The sequence below is a fragment of the Nasonia vitripennis genome, chromosome 1 (assembly GCF_009193385.2).
Source record: "Nasonia vitripennis strain AsymCx chromosome 1, Nvit_psr_1.1, whole genome shotgun sequence".
Lineage (NCBI taxonomy): Eukaryota > Metazoa > Arthropoda > Insecta > Hymenoptera > Pteromalidae > Nasonia > Nasonia vitripennis.
In genome coordinates, this window is record NC_045757.1 from 33,218,251 (window position 1) to 33,245,104 (window position 26,854).

Below are 26,854 nucleotides of genomic sequence, written 5' to 3' on the forward strand. Positions count from 1 at the left end.
AAAAACCAGTTGATTTCGCATTGATGTTCCTTCATCCGAAGCTTTCTGGAAACCTTTTCCAAGCTTTAGCGCAAGCTCTTCTCCGTAGAATTTTCACTCCGTTCCGCGCTTAGTAGAAAATGATTTACAGTTTTTCCGTAAAGCTGATTAGTGTGTTTAAGAACTTTCGCGTTACATTTTCCATCACTCTTGGCTTTCCGTCTCTCTCGTCCAGGTAAAGCCTCAGCAGTGCAACGTCAACGTGTCGCGCGGAACGAGGCGTTCCATCGAAAGGCAAATATTAGCAGTATAGGCGAGACTCCTTGGAACGCGACCGCGGCATCGAACGGAATTAACAGTAGCGCGCGGCAGCAGAAATCTCATTAAAATCCACGCGGCGCGTAGAGCAGCTCGACTCCAGGGAGCGGTAAACTCGCTCCAAAGAACGTCACTGCTCCCTCTCTCTCTCTCTCTCTCTCTCTCTGAGAGAGAGAGAGAGAGAGAGAGAGAGCACCACGAGGGAGCCTCGATCTGCTAGAGAGAGCGTAAAGCGCGACAGCGCAACGAGCCAGGGAGAGAGAAGACGAGGCGAACGGCTCTAATCAAATTATAATAAGTGGGACGCAGGGACATTGCGTTATATACGCGCGCGTGTACGTGTCGCCGGTTTTAATGGCAACGCGCTCGCGCGCGCGCGCGGTGGCTAGTGTACACCTGCGCGACGAGCATAATTCCTCGGGAGGGAGAGAGAGCGCGTAATCGTAATTGCCGTGACCGTAAAGCTGTCAGCTGAGGTGCCACACACATACAACGGCCGAAGCGCTTTTCCCTGTCTCTCTCTCTCTCTCTCTCTCTCTCTCGCTCTATATTGCGCTATCTCGCGAGATGAGGTTTATCCGACGCGCGCGGTATTTCGGACGTTAATTCGCGCACGTCACTCAAGCGCCCGGCTTTTATTCCGAATTTCAAGCGGTCAGAAGTATTGTGTACAGCGACGAATAAGTTCGAAGAAGAATAAGAAGAAGACGACTTAGAGAGTGAGCAGCTCGCGCCTCTTTATCACTGAATTAGTCGGAACAACGAGCGAACGCGAAGGAAAAGCCTCCTTCGACATGGGGTAATCCGATTTCGGAAAATTCTTCCCCTTAAGTCCTCCTCAAAACACGGCTCTGCGAAGCTTTAAGGCGCAAGAGAGAGAGAGAGAGAGAGAGAGAGAGAGAGAGAGAGAGACTCAGTAGCAGCAGTTCAAATTGTTGTTTATACCGCAGCGCGCAAACAATGCTATACTCCGCTCTGTTCGATTTTGCGGACAAGTTGAGACGACGCGAGAATGTGACTTCGTTCCCAGCTCCGATGCTTTCGGGGGTTATAGGCGGCTGTATAGACACGCGCGAGCATCGAGGGAAATTGTTTCCAACCAACTCTCCGGGCCCGAATACTGCGGATGCTTATTCGAATTGTTGATGATTTTCAGCCGGCCAATCGCGCCTCTCATCGAACCTCTACCTGTATATAAACTCTCGAGATCGTTTAATATTTCAGCGGTGAATTATAATCCAAGCTCTCGTTCATTGTTATATACGCGGCTCGCGTGTACGTACACAAAAGGACGTATTAGAGCGCGCATATAGCGCTTCATTTATTTATTATTATCACATCGTATTATACGCGTGAAATATTATTGCGTATTTTGGGACGCGCGCGCGCGCCTGTGTCGAAAATTATTACGCGATTTCGCATATTCAAGCGCCCCGGGATCGTATAACGCGATCGGCGGCTCTCTTAGAGAATTATTTGGCTACTAAATCAATTTTGATTTCCCACGGTTAATACCGGCTATATATATATATATATATATATATATATATATATATATATATATATATATATATATATATATATATATAGGCTGTATGTTATGCATTGTATCTCCCAATGGCATCGATTTCGATTAATCACTAATTCACGGCCCGCGAAATGCTCGACGAGGACGCAAACAAAAATTCGATTAAAATTCAAATGCCACCACCGCAGTTAATGTCCGCACGCGAGACTCGGACACATTTAAAACGGGAGATTGTTTTTGAGAGCGCGAGAGGTAAAGAAAGGAAAGCCCATCAAAAGATTCAATTTTACCGGGACTTTCCAAGAGTTTGCTCCTCGCGAAACGCAGAAGAGAGAGAGCAGGCGGAGAAGGTCTCTGATAATAAGAAAGGCAGAGGCGGGGGGAGAAACGCGAAGAAAAGCAAAAAGGTAAAAATCCGCGACTGCAGTGCCACGAGAGAGCCACCGGGGCGACGCTCGAACGATGTGCCGCTTGGGGGTAGCTGTACGTCCGCGCGCGCACTCGTCGTTCCACTTCTTCCCTCAGCTCTGCTGCGCTACTCTGTGTACGTACGTACGTATGTGAGAGGACACAGTCGAAGTGGCTCGCTTTAAATCGTTCGAGTCGCAGCAGCTCCTTTTGTCCGCAGGAAAAGAAGTGACTACGTGCACGTGTGTGTGCGTGGGTATGTAAGACCCAGTGCGAACAAATATTTGTTACAAACGGTCAACAAACTCACCTGGATTTGACAAATAGCCTTATTTCTCGTTTATCTCGGCTCTCTCTCTCTCTCTGCCCTCCCCGGTGACACGACCTCCGTCTATTGTGTCGCTCTCTCTCTCTCTCTCTCTCTCTCTCTCTCTCTCTCTCTCTCTCTCTCTCTCTGTGTGTTTTTATCCCTTTGTCCTCCTGTGTCCATTATACTCCTCTCGTCGCGCGCGGCCCTTATTCTTTATACACATTTTAATGCGAATCTCGTTGAATAACACGATAGAAAGTCGGTGCAAGTAGTCGTTGCAATCTGCGGTCAGACGCCGAACACGCAATTTTATCGGCGGGCCCACAGAGCCAATCAACGAGGAAAATTTATTCGTCCCGGCGAGAGTATAATCGACCGCGTGTAAACCACTGGTATACACAGCAACACACGGTTATTATTATCGCGTAATTTCAAATCCCATGTTTCGGTCGCGGCTGCTGCTGCTGCTGCTCTGGTCTGTTTCCGCGAGGTCCCAGGGAATCGATACACGGCGTGCACACTCTGCCTTGCATACCCGTACCCTATATCCCGAATGCCAATGCGATCGTTTCGGACTTCCTACAGCTGCTACTCTTCATTCCTTCGAAGATCCCCCCTTTTTGGAATTACAAATTTAACGCGAAAATTCTCACCGCCCGACGACGACTGCTCTCCGTTATACGTCTCTCTTTCGTATCGATTTTATTACTCGCCGTTAAATGATCGGCCGGTGAATGTTTTATGGAAGAGTATACCGAGAGAGGGCTAGCTAGCTTTTATTACCATGGAAAATAGGCAAAGTCGCGCGACTCCTCTTCGTCGCTAGAGATGTAAATAACGGTTTAAGCTTTCGGAATACGCACGCAAAAGGCTCGGATTTTGATTCTCGCGCGATGCTGGACTTTTTTAGCGACGTAGCTTCTTCGAAATTCCTCCCGCGGGATTAGCATAACCGCTAACCGAGAGGAAAAGGTGCGCGAGGAAATGCACGAGCGTAACCTCGGACGCTGCTATAAGCAGAGCTTAATCCCTTCTCAGTTTCCCCTAGCCCGCGCTCTATACCTTAGACCCGCCGTCATTTAAATTAATCCCTCGCCGAAGGCTCTTCCGCGCAGCAGCATAGCGCCGGGGCCGAACTTTGCCTCATAAGCAAACGCCTAATCGATCATGAGCCATCAAAAGCCTTCGCTTCCCGCTGCTTTGCCTCGATTCTATGAGGCTCTCTCTCTCTCTCTCTCTCTCTCTCTCTCTCTCTCTCTCTCTCTCTCTCTCTCTCTCGTAAAAACTTTTCCTTTAGCCCTGGCGCGTTCCTTCGTCGAGATTTTGCAAGTAAATAACTTTATCTAATAAACGAACTTATCGGCGGCGCTGGGCAATCTGCAGCGGCGGTGGCGGGAACTTTCTTCATTCCGATGTTGCGTTGAATAATTATTTTGCTTTCGGGGAAAGAGAGAGAGAGAGAGAGAGAGAGAGAAAGCGCGGCAAGAAACTCGCTAAAATCGTCACGTCGAGCTTTCGAGCGAATGAGAAGCGCTGCACAAAAGCTCCTGTAAACTGGACTAAACAGCATTGTGTGTATTCGGACTCGAGAGCTTTCACTCCGCGACGACCAGTGGGATGACGTAGTTTGTTGAAGGGGTTTGTACATAGTTTGTTTGGCTTTTTACCCAACGACGATGTTGCATTGATTGAGGGCTGTGTTTTCAAACTTCAAAGCCGCCCCAACGACGGTAAAAATAAATACCGAAATGATGTCGAGAAATCCGCATTACGAACGAAAATAATAAAAATCGAATCCACGCATCGTAAAAAGAATCCAATACATCTATTGTTAACGCGTAAAACTGTGTATGTCTCTCTGCCACGGCGTAAACGACGTTTCCCCTCTCTCGGCTTCGACGCAGTACACGCTTGGCTGCTTACGCGCGAGCTTTCTTCATTTGTCGCCGCGTATACAGCGAGGGAAATGTAAATACCGCTCCCGGCGAAAAATCCCAAGCTCGTCCTTGCACTCGCACAGGAAGGCGATAAAGATATATACACGCGCGCGAGCACACAGCGCGACGTGCTTTAAAGTTTGATGGCCCATTAGACGAGGCCCTTAGACGACGACGACAACGGCGTCAAAGTAACGCTTGGCGGCTCTTACATCGTTTTCCTTTTTCTCTATCTCTGCAGCTCCTTCTCGCGCCGCGGCGCAGCTCGTATTCTTCACGGTCCATTAACAGTCGCTGCTGCTATGTGTGTGTGTGTGTGTGTGGAGAGAGCCTTGAGTCCTTTTTTTTTCTTCTACTAGGGGGGGGGGCGAGAGGGACAGAACGACGCATCGATTTTGCCATTTTTGTAGCGCGCGAGTGCATTGATACGCCTTATCCTATCTCGTATAGCCTGTTTTTCTCCCTACGGTGGGAGGAAGGCCCGTGTATACGTGCGCTGATTTTTATTTGCTTCGCTCTTCCACCTTTTATGCGAGCTCTTTACGAGTCGGGAGAGAGAGAGAGAGAGCGTCTGGCACCTTTTGACTCGATATGGCCTATATGCGATGTAAAACGAACGTTTTTTTTTTGTTTTCTATTTTTATACTTTGTTTTTTAATAAAAATTGTCAGACGTAATCTGCTCTTGATATACATGTCAAGCTCGTCCTCTCGTTAAAAGCATCATTTAATTTTCAAACAGAACTACAGAGGAAAACGGCTTCCGCTCGTCCGTGTTGTAGGTATATAAAGAGCGGAAATTCGAGCCGAAGAAAAAGGATTCCGTCTTAGAAACAAAAGCAGAGGGAAAAGAGCATCTTTCATGAATCCGCATTAATTCCCTTTGCATCTCAGTCGGATGCTCGTAAAAGCTGTTTCTCGAGATGCGGAGGGGAAATACATTTTTGAAAATACTCGGTAATAAAGTGCACAGCGCAGCCGTTTGTTCTGTGTGTGTACACGCCCTCGGTCAGCCCTTATGATTTTTATGAAACTTTTAGAATAATCGACGTATTATAAACCCTGTGCGTATAACGAGATTATCAAAATACGAAATCGTTTCATTAAAACTTCACGAGGATTGCGCAGCGATTAAGGAATAAAAAAAAAAACAAGAGGCATTCTTCCTGAACTTCGTTATTAAAGCACAAACACGTTTACTTCTCAACTTTCCAACTTCGCCCCCGTTCGCCGATACAGGCCCGGTGCCTTACGTAATGAATTTTAATACACGTATCCCGTTTTATTATTCCTCGTCGTAAAAAAAGCCGTTCCGTACACGCTCTAATGCGTCGCATATCGGATAACATAGGGACGTCGCGTAATGATGCGCAGTACACGTATACCGAAGAAAGCGAATCGGATTGACCCACTAATCCGATAGCCAAAACAGAGCGTCGTATCCGTTTTTCATTGCTAGTATCCGTAGAGAGCATCTCCGATCCATAATCTAATTACGCTTGCGCTTGAGGACAATAAATATCTATATATATATATATATATATATACACATAGGGCGAAGCGCAAGCTCGAGTTCATTCGCTCGCGCGCAGCGGGCATTTATTAGAGCAGCGCAGCGAAGCAGCGGAGAGCTAAACGCTATAACCAGCCGGCGTTCGGCTATTAATTTCGAGACGAATCAACGGTGAAGCTCTCGAGAGGGATGGAGAGAGAAGCGCAGCAGGTTGCGTGCTCTAAACGCTCGAGCGGCAAATTCTCAAGTGGATGCTGGTGAGTATAAGCTGAAGTGCGCTAGTCGTAAGTCATCTATACGAAGCGGAGCTGCGGTTCTTTTGTCTCTCAGGAGGATATAGTGAGCGGCCGACACTCTCTTTTCTTGCTTCTATACGCGCGTGTTCCACGGGGATATCGAGAGAGTTGACTGATGTGTCTCGTTTCTCTCCAATCCCGTTGATTTCGCGCCGCTTTTGCGTAATCGCGTTTCTCGCTGTTTATGGAACGTTTTTTTTCCGTATACACACACGCGCAAACACATTCTCGTTCTCTATCTCGGTTCTTTGATCTCTCTTTCGACGAGCTTCGCCGCGCGCGTCTGCTCGGCCTTTGAGCCGCGGAGAAAATTGTATTTTTCAATATATCCGCCAGCGAGCGCGGCAGCGGCTTTTGGCTCTCGTGTGTGCATTATACGTATGGAGAAAAATGGCTTTTATCGATCGGTTGCTTGCGCGCGTGTGTGCTTTTGATTTTGGCCTTTTCGCGCATACAGCGTGTATACATGTATATTTCTCGGAAGAGTCCTCCGGATTAAGCTCCGCGGGTATACGCGTCGATTGTAACGTTAAATGTAACGATCGCGTCCGATATCCGAGCGGCAGCAGTAGTAGTGTATATAGTACAGGCACAGATAGGCGCAAAGGATCGAAGAACGACAGGTGTTTTGTTCTGCTCCGAAGCGAGATTTATCGCGACGCGATGCATTAATGAACGGGTCTGCGATATAGAATAGCAGCAGCAGCCGCGTGAAAGTCATCTGGTAATGAATGGCCCTGTGCGCGCAGCTCGCATAATCCTTTTGACATTCGTTGAATTTTCGAAGCGAGATAGAGAGAGAGGAGGGATATGTCAAGACGCGTAATTTATGAGCTTCAGGACAGCAGGTGACATCGCCAACTGTTTTAGGGCCGGGTATAAATCAAAATAAATTTTGGTATGGACTGCAGCGCGGATCCGTCCGGTTTCACTCGAATTTTCAATCAAATGCCTCCGCCTACATAGCGCTGTGCGGTTATATGTTCCGCCTTCGTCTCTCTCTCTCTCTCTCTCTCTCTCTCTCTCTCTCTCTCTCTCTCTCTCTCTAATAAATGTCCCCCCGGGTGAGTTTTTAATTTCCTTGACACGAAATAATAAAATTCTTCAAAGGCTTCGCGGCGGCACAATGAAAAAGCGAGTTCGAAATCGTCAAGAATTTTTAATTAGCTAAAGCCCCTGCTCTCTCCACCACAACAGCAGTATATATATATATATATATATATATATATATATATATATATATATATATATATATATATATATATATATATATATATATATATATATATATATATATATATATACGCACGAAAGGGACTACCACCGTCGCTTCTGCTGCTGCTGCTGCACCCATGTTCGCGCGCATTCATTCTCCTCACGCAAGCTGAAAAAAAAAGGGGAAGGAAAAAAATTTCCCAGCCCATTCAGTCAGACATCCGTACAAGTGCTGTGAGCTCTCTTGCATTGCTCCGGCGTTTCCTGTGGCGGCGCTGGAAAAAAAGAGCCGACAGAGAGAGGGAGAAATATGCGTTCAAGTAAGTAATTACGACGGTGAGCCGTGGGTATAAAAAAAGAGAGCCACGAGTAGCACAGGACAGAGAGAGAGAGACGGAGATGATGGCAAAAGCAAATTCAACCAATGAGTTGTGTCACGTCGCTGTGTGCTCGCGGAGACTGATCTGGAGAGATATGCGACGTTCGCTCTTTCTCTCTCCAGTGGAAGCTCAAAGCTACGCCGTGGAAAGCTCTCATTACCGCGTCGTGTGTGTATGTATAAAGGGTTTCGCATTGCGCGCGCGTCGCGGCCCACGAGGTTATTCTCTCCTGCTGCTGCTGGCCTCTCGGATAAAAAGGACACGAGCCAAATTCGGTCAAAGGGAATTGTGGGACGTCTCTGTCTCTCTCTCCCCCGAGTGCACTCGATCATTTTCGCGTCCCTCCGCTCTTTGAGCTCTCGTCGTTGGAGGGCCGGGCACGCGGGTATTATGCGGGAAAATGCTGGGATTTCGGCGACTTTCTTTTTTGTTTCACGAAACTCTCGACGCGTTCCCTTCGTTTTTTCACTACTGCAACTCGATATTAATTTTCCTTATTTAAAGTAGCTGTGTAAGCGCGTATAATTTTAAATTCAGAGCAGAAAAGAGATATCTCTCGACGACACGCTCGCGTCGGATTTTTCGCTAAATCCTTAGAGCAAATATGGAAGAAGAGGGGGAAAAAACGACGTCGACGACGTCGGTCGAGCATCAGAGAGTCGCGTTCCTCCTTTCTATTTGCAGAGCGTTTGAATGAAGGGATTCGCCAGCGGCAGAAGTGCCGCCGGTAAAAAGCACTTGAACTTAATGCCAACAAGAAAAGCTCAAAACTGACGCGCTGAGAGCCGTCCGTCCGCGCGCTCTGCGAGCCATTGACGCGATGACCAGGCAGAGCTTTACCATGTGCTCTTTACACTCAGCGCGCTGTGGAATTACGCCTGTTGAAATTTAAAAAGTCGCGCGGGCAGCTCTCTTGAATTTTTCTCGTTTATCGCAATTAAGCTCTCACCGGCGCGCGAGCAACGTTTACGCTACGCAATATTTCGAAAAATCGAAAAAAAGCTCCGTCTCTTTGTCTCGCGAGAATTTTCTTTGGAAACGAGCTTTTCCCGCTCTCTCTCTCTCTCTCTCTCTCTCTCTCTCGGGCGTCTAATATTGGACGGGAGTTCGCGCAGCCGTTCGAGCGCATTACAATTCCAGGCTCGCAGCTTAAAGTTCGCTGCGCAAGAGCGAGCATCCTAAAAGGCCCTCGATTATCTTTGGCTGTGTATAGCAAGAGAGTAGCTCGTTCAAATCTTGCCTTCTGCTTATTTCTCTCTACTGGTCTCATCCCCCTTTCGCTTCTCCTTTTCTTCTCGTCTCTCTTTGCGCAGTTATTGGGCTAAACGCCCGGAGAGTGGAAGGAATCGCGTTGGATTGGAAAAAACGGAGTCGAGAGAGATTTGGCCATCGAACTCCAATAAAATGTGTCGCGCGTATAAATTGCAAAGCCGTCGGACGGGATGAAAAAAATAAAAGAGATATATAAAATATGAAATCCATTGGCTGCGACACACAGGGCGTCCCGTTTTTTATGACGAATCGCGAGACTGGGTCATAAAAAATAAATGAAAGCAGCTGTGTAACGGCTTTCTCTCTCTCTCTCTCTCTCTCTCTCTCTCTCTCTCTCTCTCTCTCTCTCTCTCTCTCTCTCTCTCTCTCTCTCTCTCTGGATATATAATGTCGAATTACTGAGAAATAATGGCATTACGCTTCGGAATATCGTATAATTATTGATTATTCTATTAAAAGTAAACATCTCTGGTTAACGAATAAAGGATGGGGCTGCGAATGATACGCATATTTTTACGCGCAAGCTCGCAGCCGAACTTGTTTCTCGGCTCTTCGCTATATCAACTGCTATACACGAGGTCAAAAGAGAATGATTTACGACGTAAATACGCTCTTTTCTCGACAATAAATTTATTCACCGATTCGTACAGATTCCCCGTAAATAAAAGTCCATTCAAGCTCATCAAACTCTCGTCCCGCGAGTCGAGCTTTTTCCAGCGATGCTCGATTGATATTTGCCCCGTCGGAGGAGCTATGCTATAAAAAGAGCGCGCTGCTCGCTAGCTCGCCTGCTTCATCGATTGCCAGGCTCGGCCGCGCTCGCACAAAAAGCCAGTCCGGATAAACATCGTCCGCGTCTTTCGTTCTCTCTACTCTTCCCCCAATTCCCACATAGGTATACCGCGTCACTCCGGAACGGAAGCGTTGATAAAACTCACGGGATACGTCATGCGGAGTGTGAGATAGAGCCAGACGTATAATAATAATAATAATTACAGAGCAGTCAGCGGGCCCTGGCGAAAGAGAGCAGAACGAGAATTTAATTTACGAGGAGTAGTATAAGAGCAGCAGGCGCGTATCTCCCGCGAGTATCGCAATCACGGTTTCGCGTATAAGCATAGCTCAAAGCCGCAAGCTTCCTCGAAATCCAGGCGTTTCTCTCTCGTGTCCGGGTCACACGGCGCGCGCGCAAGCTCGACTCCGACTAAAGAGATTTCCTCTCGCTCTCGCGATATACACACCGCGCGAAGCTCGCTCGACTAATCAAAGCTTCGCGCCCCGCGCGTCGCCGTTAAACCGCGCTGCATTCTCTTTCCGCTTTCTCTCTCTCTTTCTCTCTCTCTCTCTCTCTCGCTCTCTCTCATCGCCTTTCTCACTATGAATATGTAGCGCGTGCATCCATTAGCGCAGGTGTGCGACAAAAAGGAGAGGAGAGAGAGGGAAAAATACGCGAGCGCCGCTTTTAATGCAGGAAGCGGCGCGCAAGGAAGCGAGAACGCGAGAGCGTAACGAATTCGAGAGTGGGAGAGAAGAAGCGAGCGGTCGATACACGTGTGTGCGACTCGCGAGGAGGGTTATGGATGAATTCGATGTTTTTTTAGGTTTAGGTTGTTCCAATCTCGTCGATGAAGCCATTAGCTCGCGGTACTGCGTCGTTATCCTTGGCAAATCAATCGCTATCTCTCTCTACGCGAGTATTCCAGAGTTATACGTTGAATGGATCCCCGCAAGCGCGAAACTCGGAAGCTTCGCACTATATATGCACTGCGTGTAAAACGCCTTGTCGAGCCTCGAACGAGCGAGAAATCCCTCGGAAATACTGCTAGGACAGCGTGTTCTACTACGAGCTCTTCTCCGTACCTAACCGCGAAAAAAAATCCTGTCTCCGGTTCCAACAAAAAGAAGTAGGGAAACTGAAAGCGCGTCTTAATCGCGAAGGCCGTCGCGCGCGGGGAGCGTTATTTCGTTAATTAAACGAACTTGAGGCGGCGGAAGGATGGGCCGTTGAACGGGCCCTTTGAGAGCTGCTGCAACTTCGGCAGCTTGGAGAGCGTAACGACAGTTACCGACGACGTCGCGCCGTGACGCTCTTCTCCTTCCAACTCTCGCGTGACGCCTCTCGTTCTGCGTGGCCGCTTTACTGTTTAGATTATCCGCTCTGCGAGCTTTCCACGAGCTCTGAGCCTGTGTGTGTGTGTGTCTCTCTCTCTCAAGCAGACGAATTAATTAAATTCACCTGCATAGCTCGCGCTCTCTGCTTCTCTGCGTGAGGGAATGTGTCGCGCGCGGGGCCGATGTTGAAATTGCCTTACACTCGAGCTGAGCGCTGATGTGTATACTTTTATTCACCTACTCGGTACGTCGCTCGTGTATATTGCGACGAGCTTTTTCGGCAGATGCAGCCGCGTTTTTTTTTTGTAGTGCCTACCGCTGGTAATGGTGGTACTTCCGGATTTTAGAGTACTAAAAATATGAGAACGGTGGTACAAGTTCAGGCAATACACTTGATGAACCCTCGACAGCTCGTACCTTCGAACGGAGAACAAAAAGCCATAAATCCAAATCGTCTCTATCCAACCCCCCGTATATTTATCTAAAGTCGTCGCGCGTCCGCTCATCGTGTATATTATATTACGCCACAGCTACCGCTTAGAGGCAAGTGAAAAATGAGCTTTTAAGCGCCGGCAACGGCACGCGGAAGGGGCTCAGTGGAAAAAGACGCCGGCTCACCTTGAAATGACTTGCTTATACTCCCTCTCCCCCGGCTGTCTATTAACCAAACCAGAATTTATTTCACCGGCCGCGAGAGAGCTTTGGCTATATTAGTTTAAAAGCTCGACCAGCGCGCGGACAAAGCTCCCGAAAATTTGATGAATCACTATATCCCGCCACTGCCGGGCACAAAGCCTCGTATATCCGATGATATAGATCTGATACCGCTGGCTGCACTTTCCAACTTGGCTCGTGTCTGCGGGAGCGAAACAAGAGTCGAAAAGAAAACGCCTCTGGCGCTGCGATGCGCTCTCCGCTATCGCAGCCTCTAGAAACTCTCTTGTTTCTCTATACATATAACGGGCTAACTTTTCCTCCCGCCTTATATACCCTTTTGGCCTTTCACTATTTTGCGCGTGTTTTCGGTCACGATGCGTTTATATACGTAACACTGATAACCGCAAATTTACGCTTATATAACGACGACGAACCACGATAACCGCTGCACACGGAAGAAGGTACTAATTGGCTCTCGTGCGAGTACAAAGGCGAATCGCGATCAGCATCAGCTTCGAACGTCATCATCGTCAGCCGCCCGCGCGCCCTAGGCCAAGCGAGAGCTTCTCAATTATTCGTGCGGCGAAGCTCTCGCTTGTATCTCGCCTCTGTATCTATATACCTATATAGCGACCGCTTCCAGCTCGTTTGTGCCAGCCCTTTGCCGGAGGGGGGAGCAAGAAGCTTTTTTGTCATACGCGCGTGCACCTGCACTCGAAATTCCGGGATTAATTCGCAGGGGTGATTTGAATTTGATGAAATTTCGATTGAGCGCAGCGCACAGGATGGATGACCCAATTTCGGCGGAGCTTCATCAACTACGTAGGTATATACCCCGATGTGTGTACGCGCGCGCTCCTGTGTCTGTGTGTGGGTGTCAATCAACGTAGGCCATTATATCAAATCCTTCTGTCTTGCTATACTCCAGCGCAGCGGTGTTTTTCCAGTCGATTCCCTTGGCAAGCTCGCCTCCCCCTCACGGGCATGTAAATTTCGCGTGAATCCAGTGCAGCTGCGCGGAGCTGCGGCACACGTGTACAATGCCTGCGCTGCAGTCTATATGGAAAGGGGGAGAGAGAGAGAGCGAGCGCGAGGGGCATTTGCGAAGTTTCAAGTGCACGCGAGGCACGTCAAGCTCAACTTGAAATTGAGTTGTCATCTACTTGGCCGAAGTTATAGTGCCTTTATAATGCGAGCTCGCTCGATCGTAATGAGAAAGCCATTAAGAGAGAGCGACTGCGCGCATATTGCGTGGGCGAGCATCGAAAATGCTTATACGGCTATTAAAAATTGGTCAGTTCGCGTACACGCACACAGGATATAAACGATTAATCGGACGCAGCGCGTATGCTAGCTGCAGCGAGGACCGCGAGCTTAATCGAATTAAATCGAATGCGCCCCCGCGCGCGCCTGGCATTAGCACAGCCTATCGCGAGCACACGAATGCTGCAGAGAGAGAGAGAGAGAGAGAGGGATTACACGAGCTCGCGCCAAATGAAGCTGTGTGCCACACACGGGTCGAGTTTGTAATCGATACGTTTTTGTTCCCCCCCCCCCCTCCCAGTATACACACATACGCGTCGAATCGTCGCTCATACATCCACCCCCGCGATTAAGGACTTTTCGATCTTTCCTCTTTTTATACTTTTTTCTCGTCGTCCACACGTATACTGAGAGGAAAAATTCAAATTTATGCATACGCTCTCGCACGCGCGTGCGTAGTTAAACACGTCGGCCCGGCTCGCTTTGAGCTGTTTAATTACAATTTTAATGAGTATTCGTATGTATACATTTTTTTTTCTCTCGTCTCCTCCTCGCGCCGCAATTATGGGCCGCGTATAACAAGTTATTTGAAATTCTATAGTCTCATTGTGCAGTGTGGCCCGCCGACTGTAGCGCACACTTGCTAATATTATTGTCAACGCTGTCGTATCTTTTTTTTCGAAGGTATTAAAAGCTCGACGGGTAATAATTGAAATTCCCCGGCTCCGAAGCCGTAAAAAGCCGCAAGATTTACGTTTAATTAAAACCTACGCTACACCCGCGAATCGCAATTCAGGTGAGCCCGGCCATTATTAAATTAAAAAAGCCGCTGGTGGTAAATCGCGGATAACGGCTCCATCTGTATATTCTGACTTTTGTTTCCGTTATAAGGAGCAAAACTAGATTAGCCTACTACATTATGTACTCGTCATTATCGATGTATTGAATTCTCGAAAAGTATACACAGTGACCGAAAGCGGAAATCGAATTCTCACTCCCTTTTGGGACAGCCGCGCTTATCGACTCTCCGCGACTACACGAACTCGTGTACGTACGCGTGTGCCTTTGTGAGACATACACCAGTGGGAGAGAGAGAGAGAGAGAGAGTGAAACGTGATATTTCAGCCTCGGCGAATTTGCAGCCGGTGCTGGCCTGGGACTCGATTGTGAAAACTATTTGTTACTGGCTACTGTGTGCTATTGACAAATGGCGCTTAATCGATTTTCCTGTCAGAGCCAGCACGAGAGTGCATTTTTTTCCCGGCGTCGCTTCGTGCGTGGCGCGTGTTTAATACTCCCCAAATCCGATTTTCGTTATGCCTCCGCGCGATTATCCGATTATTTAACGTTAATGAATTGTTTCTCTCCTCGCTGCCTTCTATACACGTACAGTATAGCCTTTGTGCGAGGAAGGATGTTTCCGCGAGTTTCTCGCGCATCGTTTGAGCTCTTCTGTTTGCCTCATTACACCGTTATGGAATTCAACGGAAGGTAAACATACGCGTATGTGTATTTTCAGAGAATCTCCGTAGGGGGAATGTTATATGCATGCCCTGTATACAAGAAAGTTTGCAGCGCCTCTTTCGCACTCTCGATGTAATCCACTCGTATGTGCGTAATACGATTTCAATGCCGAGCTCTCTGTGTGTGTTTTCTCTCTCATACAGCATTGTTAACAAACATACAATTAGCCAGTTTGATGGAAATCCTCCATGCTTTGGTTGGAAGCCGCGTAATGAAAATGAATTTCTCGCGAACTGTATAATTATACACCGGAATGATATCGACGATTCGTTTCTGTTGCAGAGGGCCGAGTCCTGGAACTTCACTCGCCCGACGGCGTGCACGAGTGTTGGCTTCGAGCGGCTGACAGTACCGAGGCGAGTGTCTGGTTCAACGCGTTGCACTCAGCCTTGGCTGCCCTCACCCTCAAGGCGCTGAGACTAGCCTCGGCGTTACCGGATCCACCGCAGCTCCAACACATAGGCTGGCTTGCCAGGAGGCATTGCATACAGGTGAGTTTTTGTTGTCGAATGTTTGAGTCAAACGAGGGAACGATGTTCCTTCAAGCCGAGTATTAAATTCCATCTCTCTTGTAATATAACGTGTAAAAAGGGTCCTTAACGCTAATTAATCACACTCTCGTCTCGAACCTCCTCGCAGCTGTAACATATTTTCACGTTTGAGTCAAACACAGTCAAGCCATTCTCAGAGATTCAATAACTATAAGCCCTGCAAGCTCGAAGACGCGCGCGCGCATCGATCCTACAGCCTCCGTCGCATATCCGGGCATTAGCCATAATTACGCGACGATTCGTGCTCGTTCAAATACGGGCGAGCGGGTATTTAAGCGACCCGCGGGGGACAGTTCGTCGCTGGCTAGTAGCGCGTGTATATATATTTGTATAGCCACACGCGCCCGCGTGTGTGTATGCAGGTGGGCGGCAATCAGGTGCGCTAATGCCAATCAATTATGTGCCTGCGGCACCTCCACCCCCCCCCCCCTTGCCATCGCCACCTAGCCCATCGCCACCTTTATCAATATACGCTACCGCTGCTGCTGTTATGGCCCTCAACGTGCAGCAGCAGCAGCAGCAGTGGCTCTCTCGTAATGGTTATCGATTTCTTGCTCGGTATTCCCGCATCAGGGGAGAGAGAGAGAGAAAGTTCGAGCGGTCTGACGAAACAGCGAGCTTTACTACTGAATACCGAGGAGTCTTGGACTTTGCTCATAACAGCAGCTTGCTACGAAGTATCGAGAAGATGAAAAATCTCGGAGCTAATCCGTCGCTCGGTGACGGAGCGCGCTCGTAAAGTCGTCTCGCTTTCTCAGCAGCAGCAGCTCGTGTCAAGGAAACTCGATCCGTTACACGCCGCTCGCGCGCCGGAATCGTTCCGGATAATTAGCCAGCCGTAACTCCTCCGGCTAGCAGCAGCTGTGTAATATTCGGCTAACTCTCTCCCTCTCTCTCTCTCTCTCTCTCTCTCTCTCTCTCTCTCTCTCTCTCTCTCTCTCTCTCTCCCGCTGCAATATCGTCGCCATCACGGCTCTTAAACGCGTGTGTGCTTATGGCCTGCCGCGATATCGAGATAATTTTTGCCCTGAGTAATTTGCCCCCGTCGTCGTTGGGGAATATTAACTCGCTACCATAGTCGCGCGTGCATTGATTTCTTTTGTCGCGTGCACTGCTGCAGCAGCACAAAGCGCGCGACGCGCGAGGGAATTTTTGATATTGAAAAAAGACGTGAATTTAATAACGACGACGTGGCTCGACGCCAGTGTGCAGTAGATCGTACAATAGAAAGCTCGTCGATATAGAGTGAGAGAGGAGTGTATTATGTAATTTTTATCGGACGGCTGTGCTCCCTCGCACTCTGTATATAATTCCAGGCGATTTATGAATTACTTCGTATATCCCGTGCTTTCATCTGAAACAATGGAGCGAACATCGGACTACGCTCGCTCTTCGCCCGATTAATAGTTTTTCGCTCCAATAAATTCTCCCGCCCGTGCACACACACTCCGGCGCGTATAATACATCTCAACTCGATAAATCCGCGTTAATTTCCATGCAAATGTACACAAAAATGCCACTGCTTCCTGCCTTACTCTAGCTTAATGAAAATTTCCATCAGCGGACGAATTAAAAAAGTCGTTAATTGCCCCAAATTCGATTGGCCGGCATACACACACACACACACGAGGCGAGACAAATTTTTCCCAGCGTCTGTGCATGAGGCGAGCTGTCGAAATAAATGGAAGAGAAGCGCGAGAAGTGGGATGAAATGCAAATTTCGCGTCTTTTTTGCGGCGGCGGTGGGTCGATGGAAATTAACGAGCTGAAAGAGAGAGAGAGAGAGAGAGAGAGAGAGAGAGAGAGAGAGAGAGAGAGGGAAAATCCCGCGTTTATTACGAAAGAGAGAAGCGGATTAGAATCGCTCGCCAGAATCGGATTACAAGAAAGAGAGCGAGCAATTGCGGCGATGTATTTTGGGAATATAACGCCCTTAATTCTTCTAAATTGCGCCGCCGCTGAGGCTAACTTTCGACTAATCTTTATGGCTCGCGAAACGGTTAAATAAATTCGGCCGCCAGTATTATCCCATAGCTGATTTGTATACCGACGAGCAGAGCGACTGTAAATATTCAATTCGGCTAGCGGATAGCGTTTCGCTATATCCGCTGAAAGAGCTTGCGGTAATTCGATGGACAAAAGAACAGCGCTGTAAACATCACCTCCTTTTTTTAATAAAACGCTCGTCGATTCGAGCTCGGCAAAAAAAGGGAGAAATTTTCATTTCGAGCGTGGACACGAGAAATATCCTTAACTTGCGAGCTCGAAAACAGACTAGAAATTCTCGTATAGCCAGCAGAGCTTTGGCCGAAACGAGCGAATTCCGCGCGAGCGCGAAATCTGCATAGAATCAATATAGGCCTCTCTCTCTCTCTCTGTTCGTTGTTCTCTCTGGTACACTATATATACGTTATAGCTATACATGCATAGGAGATCGATAGGCAAAAAATTCTCTCATGAATAAACTCGACGGCGACTGCGCGCATGGAAAATAGGCCAATACAAATTTCTCATTTGCGATGCCTTTTCTCTCCCCACGTGTCTGCGTGTGTATTGTATAATAGAATCGAGAAGTCTCTCGTTGGCATGTATACATCTACCCCTCGTTAAAAAGAAGACGTACGCGTGTGTATAGATAAATAAGCGTGTGTCAGGGCGCATGGGCGCAAGTTAAGCCGGCAATACGTATGGAACAGCTCTCGAGGCGTTGCCTTCTTTTCGACTCCGAGCTTTCTCTCTCCCCCTCTCCTTAAACGGGGATTTCACGGCGGCAGCCAAAATTCCATTCGAATTTTCACGCAAATACCCACTAGGCTGCAGCGGTAGACCCCCGAATTACGCGAACACGAGCTGCTTGCGGTTCTCCTCCTCTCTCTGTGCGGCGCAGGGGAGGCTGCTGCCGTATACGGGTGGCGCGAGAGAGAAACGATTGCCTAGATGGCTTTTAAAAATATCGGAGCCGCGGGAGCTTTATTAGTAGTAGTATGGAGGTAGGCTGGGGGAGTGTCTTATCTCCTCAGGCTGTTCTTTTTTTTTCGATCGTCGATGCGCGGATTAGGAAAAAATTTACGTGACGCGCGTGTCGAAACGTTATGAATTTTTCGATAAGCTCCAGGCTACGTACAATACTCGCGCACGAAGCGGAGGAAGAAAGAGAGAAAAAACGCGAACGGAATCCAGGTGAGAGAGCTGAGCAGTGGGAAAAGCGTTCGCTCTCTTGTGCATAATAATAACGAAAGAAGGGGGGGGGGGAAGCTCGTTCTGATGGAACACGAGCAAAGGCAGTGGCAGTCGAAAAGCCCGGAAGTGGAATTACCGGAGAATTACCGTAGAATCGAGCGAGCGCGAGAGAAGTTTTTGAGCTCGAGTGAGAGATGGAGCAATTCGAAGCAGCAGTGCGAAACGAGGGCAAACAGCAAAGATTCTCCGGATTTAAAGGCTGCCGCTGCTGCTGCTGCTACGATTCACGTGTCAACACGACGCCTTTCAAGCGTCAGAGGGGCTAGTGCCCGCGAGGCAGTTACTCTCTCTCTCTCTCTCTCTCTCTTTCTCTCTCTTTCTCCTTTTCCTCGCGAGTGCGAGAAAACGCCGGCAGCAGCAGAAGAGTCGCGCGCGTTTGCGTATTTCCACTGCGCGTAGTTTGCCACGCCGAGAGCGAAATCAGCTCTGGACAACGGGAGCGGGGATATAAACTTTCGCCGAATAAATAGTTAACGAGCTCTTGGAGTTTGCATTTTCCTGGAGCGGTTGAATTATTCGTTATATCGAGTCCGTTTTAACACGCCCTGAAGGATTTTCAAAGCCGGAACCGCGGAGTATTCAAATAGTTCCGGTAAACGCGACGATTATGGTATACATTGTATAGTTAGGGGGAAAAAAGGGGGGTGGAAAGAGGCGGGAAAACGTCGTTAACCATTCGCCCGCGCACACGGCGAGTAGCTCTCGCGGTAATGGTGTATACGCGCGCTTGCGCACTTACTCATGTGGCGCATAAAGGCTCTAATGGAAAATACATTAGGAGGTATCGCCGCGCGCGAGAGCTTCTCGTTCGCTTTTTTACGAATACGGTCGCAGCTTCGAACTTTCGATCGGGAGAACTTCTCCCACGTGTGTCTGTGCTTATAATTGAAAATATGCGCGGGTGTGGAATACGCTGAAATTTCGCTGTAATCACGCACGAGAGAAAAGAAGAAGAAGAAGAAGAAGGGAGAAAGAAAGATACCTAATGATATTGACGTATGCGCCTGCGGATAAAGAGAGAGAGAGAGAGAGAGAGAAAGGGAAACGCAAACGCAGCGCAAAGTCAAGCAAAACTCGGAACTTTCCACGCGAGAGAGTATGGAGCTCGAATTCGGGGGTATACATACGCTGAAGCTCGCTCGACTTTGACAGATTGCCATACGCGCGTGTCTGCGTATGTATTCTCCGAGTTTTCTCTTATTCCGAAGAATAATTGAAGCGCGCGAGGGAACACGTGTACCATCACTGCTATAACACACAGTATATAGTCGCGTCTGATATTGAAGAGATTGAAATTAAACTTAGCGACGGGGAGGCGAATTCCTCGGGAAATAGTTACGAGCCTTTATTCTCTCTGCCTCGCACATACAGCCCTGCACCTCGCAATATTATCGCTTACGCGCGTCTAAGCTCGGAAACGCGCTGAACTGCAGAGCCATCATTACTGTAATTGAATGCCTCCGGGATCAAATATCAGCGCACGGAGAAGCGCCGAAAGAGAGAGGAGGGTACGTTGCTGCACACGAAGCGGAAGTTAGAGAGAGAGAGAGAGAGAGAGAGGTGGGCAGTCGAGCTGACTGAGAAAGGTATGGATACCCCGTACATTAATCATGTGCTATCGGACAGCGGCGGCAGCAGCAGCGGTTCTCTCCCTGTTCCATCGCATCTGCGCTGGCTACTGTGAAATCGAACGCGCGTTTTCGTAATATTTCTTATTAGAGACTGAAAAATCCCCAGCTTTCAGCAAATTATCGCGCGCGATAGAAAGCTGCCGATCTCATCGTCGCTGCTGCTGCTGCTGCTGCATTCGCTCGTCGAGCGCTTGCGGAAAGTACCCCTCGATAGCGATCCATCGCTCAAAATCAGGCTCTCTCGGCCGCTTACTTAGCATTAATTAGCGAGAAAGCGGTGTCGGTCCAGTGTCTGGCGCTTATCAAACATCGAGTGTTATAAGCGGAGCTTGCGCTTAATACCCGAGCACACACACACATACACGTAGAGACTCACGGTTGAACTAGCAGCACTAGACGAGAGGGAGAGAGGAGGGAAGGATAGTGCATCAGCAATGCTAAGCAAACTGCGGATGCGAACCTCGTGTGTCTTCCACGGACGTCGTCGTCGTCGAGTCTCTTCTCGGGCGTGGAGTGTGTGTTTGTGCGCCGGCCAGTTGCAAGCATCGATGGCTAGAGCCGCTGCCGCTGCTGCTGCTGCTGAGGTTCCCTTCAAACTCTCTCTCTCTCTCTCTCTCTCTCTCTCTCTCTCTCTCTCTCTCTCTCTCTCTCTCTATCTATCTATCTCTCTACGCGAGCAGATCGATGCGCTCTTGTAGCAGCGCTATGTCCGAGCCGCTGAAAGTGCACACAGTTGCCGAGGGCACGGCGCACGGGTAAGAGGATGAGGCTCTACCTAAGTAAGTTCTGCGGATGAAGTTGAAGTTTGCACAGTTGCATATGCAAGGATTGAGCGAATTCGTTGAGTCGTTACGGATTCCATTGGATGCGCTTTTGATGTGAGAAATACCGTTAGGAAACGCGAGAAAAAAAAACTTTCTAGGTACTTCGAATCGTGCACAAAGGGAGCAAACTAGCCCGATTACTGAATCTGGTCGATCGGCCCAACTAATTAATTTTAACCAAGACACGCGCTGATGTACACACGTGTACGATTAATACACAAGTTCGGCGTTGCACGAATTAATCAATTAACAATCAAGAAAGAAGCCTCACTCTCTCACCGCTGCAAGCTCTGGCGAATTCAGCGAAAATCGAGAGCTCCCTAATTACTCGAGAGATCTTTGATTAAAGCTCAGCCGGCCGTCGAAAGGAACGCCGAGGATGAGCAGTGTACACGAAGAGCTTCACTCTCTCTCTCTCTCTCTCCAAACGATGTTTAGGCAAACTGCGCACAGGAAAGCTGTGTTTGCCAGTTCGACTACACCTCGCTCGCTCCACTCTGAAATCTAGTTCGAATTCGAGTCGGTTGACGGGACTCGACGCAAACACACACACACACCGATAAGGGAGTGTAACATCGAAAGAGCTAAGTAGCTTATTCGGGCGATCTTGACGCCTTGCGAGTTTCAAAGCCAAAAAAGCAGCGCACCGTAGGGGTGCCCGTGAATGTAACGTACAGCGCTGGCTAACATTTTGCAGGCTCAATTAAAGCCCTCCCGTCGCGTCGATCCGCACACGCGATTTCGCGGTTACGGAAGTACGTGGACATGACGTGGTCGGGTAATGGCGTTTCCATTTCGCGCCAGCCAGCCAGCCCTCGAGATGCGCGTCGTGTGCCGGAGGCGAAAATAAAAATGAAAATCTAATCTTCCCTACTGATACATCTTCATTCTCGCGTGCGATGTGTATAATAAAAACTTGGCTAGTCTTTTCAAATGTAAAGCTACCGCGCTTTACGCTGTAAATACGCGACTGTCTTCTTTTTTACGGCTCGCGAAACTCGCTGTCGCAACAGAGCGGCTGAGTTTATTTCTAACGAAGACGAAAAGCCCGTTCTCTACTCGAAATGACGACGCGCCGGGCTTTATTTTCCCCCGCCGAGTAATTACACTTTTCGAAGAAGTCGCGGCGAAGATCGGCTCTCTCTCTCTCTCTCTCTCTCTCTCTCTCTCTCTCTCTCTGTCTTGGCGTCCGAGCTCGTGTTGTTGTATATTGTATAATTTCGTCAGTGCCAGCCCTGTGCGATTTTCGCGTTTGCCGAAGTTGATTACACTTTCCGCGCGAAGTTATACATCGTCGCTGCCACTTCATCATACCGCGCGCGGAGTGTCCGTGAAAGCTGTTTCTCTTTCTCGCTGAATTTATTTTTAATGATAGCCCGGCTGCTGCGCGTTAATTATAAAATATCTTTGCTTAAGCTTCATCTATCGTTTGCGCCGGCAGTGTATAACCGGGCTGGAAGAGAGAGAGAGAAGAAACTCGTTACTCTTCATTATGAGACGAATTAAATAATTGAAGAGATGAAGTATAAGCCACTTGGCCGCTCGAAAGACTCTTCTTGCTCTCTAATTATTAGATAAACTCGTTGCTCAAAAGAGCTCTGACTCTCCCTCTCTGTCTTTTATTTACACCTCGGCGTAACTTTGCGAAAGTCGAGGACACGTAACCAGTCACGTAATCCATCCCCATACGAGTCTTAGACACTAAGGAAAAGCGATACTCTTGCCCTAGTCGCGCATAGCTATGATCAAGTGGCGCGTCACAGTGGGACTCTCGCGATCAAAAAGAAACAGATAACGAGAATATAGCCGTGTGTACGTGAGGCAACCTCGGACGTGTAAAGAAACGGCATGTATACATACACGTGCTTTGGCGCGACGTCAAAACCTGACGGTTCAATTAAGCGGCCAGCCGCAAAGACCGCAAACTGTGAAAAGGTTCTTTTGTCCGCGCTTCCGGAGAGAGAGAGAGAGAGAGAGAGAGAGAGTGAGAGAGAGAGAGTGAGAGAGAGAGAGAGAGTGAGAGAGAGAGACTTCCTTCTTTCGGCAAGCGAGTTTTTCCGTTCGATGAACTGCTTTTCCCGTCTTTTTATACTAAAGCGAACGCGTTTCTGTTTTGCAGAACGGCCGAGCGAGCAGCGAGAGCAGCGAGGACGGGGCAGGAAGCAGCGCGAGCACGTCGAGAGGCGGCGGCGGTGGTGCGGGTAGCAGTTACGGGACAGGATGTGCCGGTGGCTGGCGCAGCGTCTTCGGAGCCGTTTCTGGAAGGGAATTGAGGCTATACGAGTGCGCGCCCTGGAGCCCCGAAGCTTGGGCGTCGCCGAGCATCACCTGTCCGCTCATCGCTACGAGGTTAGTATATATGGCTTTTTATTGATTCGACACTGTATAAGCGGTTTGTGCCGGAGATGAGCAAATTTAGAATACTATGAATGAAGGCGCGCTTCGCGCGCTCTTAATTCTATCTCTGTCTAATAATAACACTGGTAGAAAATCTATTATAAGCGTTGGGCGGCACACTAACGTCTGCTAATATTTTATAAGCATGTAACATGTTACTAAATCCCTCAAAACTATTTTTTAATAAATATATTAATAATGCTCAATGTCGTTATCATTGGTTTGAATAGTGAATTTGAAGAAAAGTTCAGTATAAGAGTCAGTGGGTTTGTCTATCATTACAATGCCATTTATTTGCATTATAAAAAAGCTATACAACTGAAATTTTACACAGATACTTACTATGCTACCTAGAAAACATGCAACCTACATGATTATGATTTAACTGTTTTCATTCATATTTTCACATCGAGGCCCATATGAATTCTTTAATTTAGCGTATCAAATTTTGCTTGTAGACAGTTACACACAAAATTACCATCTCTAGCACATTGTATTTTTGGTTTCCAGTGCATTTTTACATGAAGAAGGTGATAAGTATTTTAGCTTTTTTGTCAAGGCATTAATTAGAATTCTGACTTTTAACAGTTGTGAGAGATTTTGAGGCCGATACCTGTTTCTCCATTTTTGCATTTTTTCTCATTCGAATTCGAGATCGTAGTTTCTGCGTAACTGGCTATAAGTAAAATTTGACCTGCTCAATTAAAAAGTTCGCATGAGCCTGGATGTGCAAATATGAACGAAAACAGTTAAATCAGAATCATCTAGGTTACATATTTCTAGGTAACATGTCTAGTAGCCTTTTTACAATTCAAAGACCATTGTATAATGATTGACTTAAACTTACTGACTCGGATACTGAACTTTTCTTTAAATTCACCTCTCAAACCTCACCGAGGGCGACTTTGGGCACAGAGACACAGTATATCTTCAAACTCTTTATTCTTTTAATTGAACTTCTCACTGACATTTAAAAAAAATCTAAATAATATTCACACACTTTATTACTACTTCAAATAGGATTAGGGTGCCACTTTTCAATACACATGTTGTAATACTACACACTCTTGGTAATGATTAATTTTTACTAAAATTTCTTGCTAGTTATATTACATATATTTTATCTGTTATCAAGGTTTCCACATTTCATTTTAAACACCTTAAACATTTCTACCATCAGGGTTATGAGTTATGACTGTTTTGAGGGTTATGAATTTAAAGCGCGCTTCTGATCTCGTTGCTGAGGCAACCAATCAGCAACCAATCAGAATCACGTATTAAATGCTTCACAACAAAAGCCATCATTTTTTTAAGAGAGGAGAATGGTACTCCGCATATTCGAGATAATTGAATCAAAGAACGTTAGCGCAACTGACAGCTGGTATTAAATTTCGACTCGGCAATGCTTTTATTCCAATAAAAATATCTACGCTTTGTGCTTAGTTACGTTCTAATATGATTAATTGGAGTAAACAGACAGTTGAAATGTGTAATTTAATAATAAGTATATCTGACGGGCGTTATTACGTCTACACATTAGACGTTGTTTTTGTAGCGATGAAAATATAATCGGTGCCGAGTATGATAAATTAGAGTAAGTAACTATATCGAATTAGCTGTTACATGAAACGATACTATTTTTGACTGGCCTTTCCTCCATAGCTTGTCGATAGGTGGCGCATAGGCACTTTTCTGTTTTCCTCAACTTAGTCTACTCGTATATTGCTAGATATAAAGGCTTACCACCTGTGTCAAAACTATCCGTTGGGCCGCTCACGTTACAACTGCTCGAGTCTGCACTACGGTACCTCTCTACTGAGGACGATTCTTTCAGAATGTTACAGCATATCGAACAGTTGCAGTAATAATTCGAAATCCAGTAAACAAATTCCAGTGACCATATTACAAGAATGCACTCGCGACAACAGCTGCAAGCGGACGACTCTAACGCGCTCGTCAATCACAGCTAAATCGTCCCTTAGCATCCTTACACCGGCTTCGTATAGTCGGCGAGTGTGTCGTTAACCCCTGTGCGAAGTCGTCGTAGTCGTCCGCGACGATGACCCTTATTTACAGGTCGCGTGCCGCCAGCTATAGCTATACCACACGGGGGGGAGGGGGCGTCCGAGGAACGGATCGCGCCGACTGATAATAATTAACGCTCGGCCGCCAAGTAGGCTGCAGACAGCTAAACAGCGATGTCTGCCCCCCCCCCTTCCCGCGCGAGAGAACCTCGTAAAAGTTAAAGACCGTGACCGAGCGACCTCCTTCCTTCTCACGGCTATCATCATCCTTGGAGGATATCGCTTGGAATTTAATTATTTCGCGCGACTTGTTTTGGCTCGAGGATTGTTCTTTTGAAATTATTGACGAACGGTATCGATCTTCCGAATTTAACCTTGAATCGCAGTGGGACACATCGACTAAAAATACACCGGAATAATTTATCCTACCATGAGTATACAAAAATACTGCAACTACATCAAAACACCTAAAATCAGAGTCGGCCCCGCCTCGCCGATAATTTTTCAATCCTTAATTAGCAGCGCTAACGCGATAAAAGTCACCGATCCATCGCCCCCGCAAAGCAGGGCTAATTAATGAAGTCAAACGCTAATTTGAAAACTCTCTCGCGCTGTTAGCGAGCATATCTAAGGCGAAAGGAGTTCGAAATTCATCGGCGAATTAATTACAAGCGCCGCGATGATGATAATCGCGGGAAAATCCAGGCTCGTCCCGAGGCGAGAAAATAACCGAAAAAAAAAATATTACTTTCACGCAGCTCCGCGCGCTGAAAAAATGCTCGCGTATACGGAATATCTCCGGTGGATTTAACGAGAGCGTGGGTAGGGGGGAACTATTCGCCGGTTAATTAATAGCGAGTGATTAATCGTTAGAGCCAACGAGGCTACCCTCGTCAAACAAACTGGCGGCGGCTTGTACGTGATCTGCAAATACGAGCGCGCGCGCACACGGGAACTGCACTGAACGAACGCATTATATGCATACGTACATATGTATACACACGTGCATATAGGGCGCTCGCGCGCGTATATTATATATAATGCGCGCAGTCACGTATATCACACGCGCGGCCGGCAATCACTGTGCGACGTCTGCTATAGGTCTTGCATTACACTGGCCCTTTGTAATCTTTACGTCTGCGCGTTGTGTGTGTGTGTGTGTGCGTGTGTGTGACGAGCGCGTTATGTAAAGAGCCGCGCGCCCTACACGTCTCCATAATGGGATACGAGTTTGTTATTGTTCGCGCGAGATATGCGCGCGCGTTTCGAATTTAGGACTGTATACGACACTATACTCTGCGACCGCTGCATGCGGCTCCTTTCAATTTCAACGCGTCGTCAAAGTTTACGCTACGGCTCGCGCGTTTAGATATATTATTCGGATTAGTTCGGACTGTGTGTGTGTGTGTGTGTGTGTGTGTGTTTGCGCGAAGAGTGTCGAAGTGTTTTTCCCTAGTAATAGAATAGAATACCGAT

At 47.7% G+C, this 26,854-nt stretch overlaps 1 protein-coding gene across 3 annotated transcripts in view; it reads left to right on the plus strand.

The window, feature by feature from the left end:
- LOC100121317 (beta-1-syntrophin) overlaps nucleotides 1-26,854 on the plus strand; it is a 176,948-nt gene that overhangs the window by 136,294 nt on the left and 13,800 nt on the right. For all 3 annotated transcript variants that reach the window (XM_016981141.3, XM_008217020.4, XM_016981144.2), the window contains exons 4-5: nucleotides 14,994-15,202; nucleotides 23,077-23,306. In XM_016981141.3, coding sequence (XP_016836630.1) covers nucleotides 14,994-15,202; nucleotides 23,077-23,306 — 439 coding nt within the window. The remainder of the gene's footprint in view (nucleotides 1-14,993; nucleotides 15,203-23,076; nucleotides 23,307-26,854) is intronic.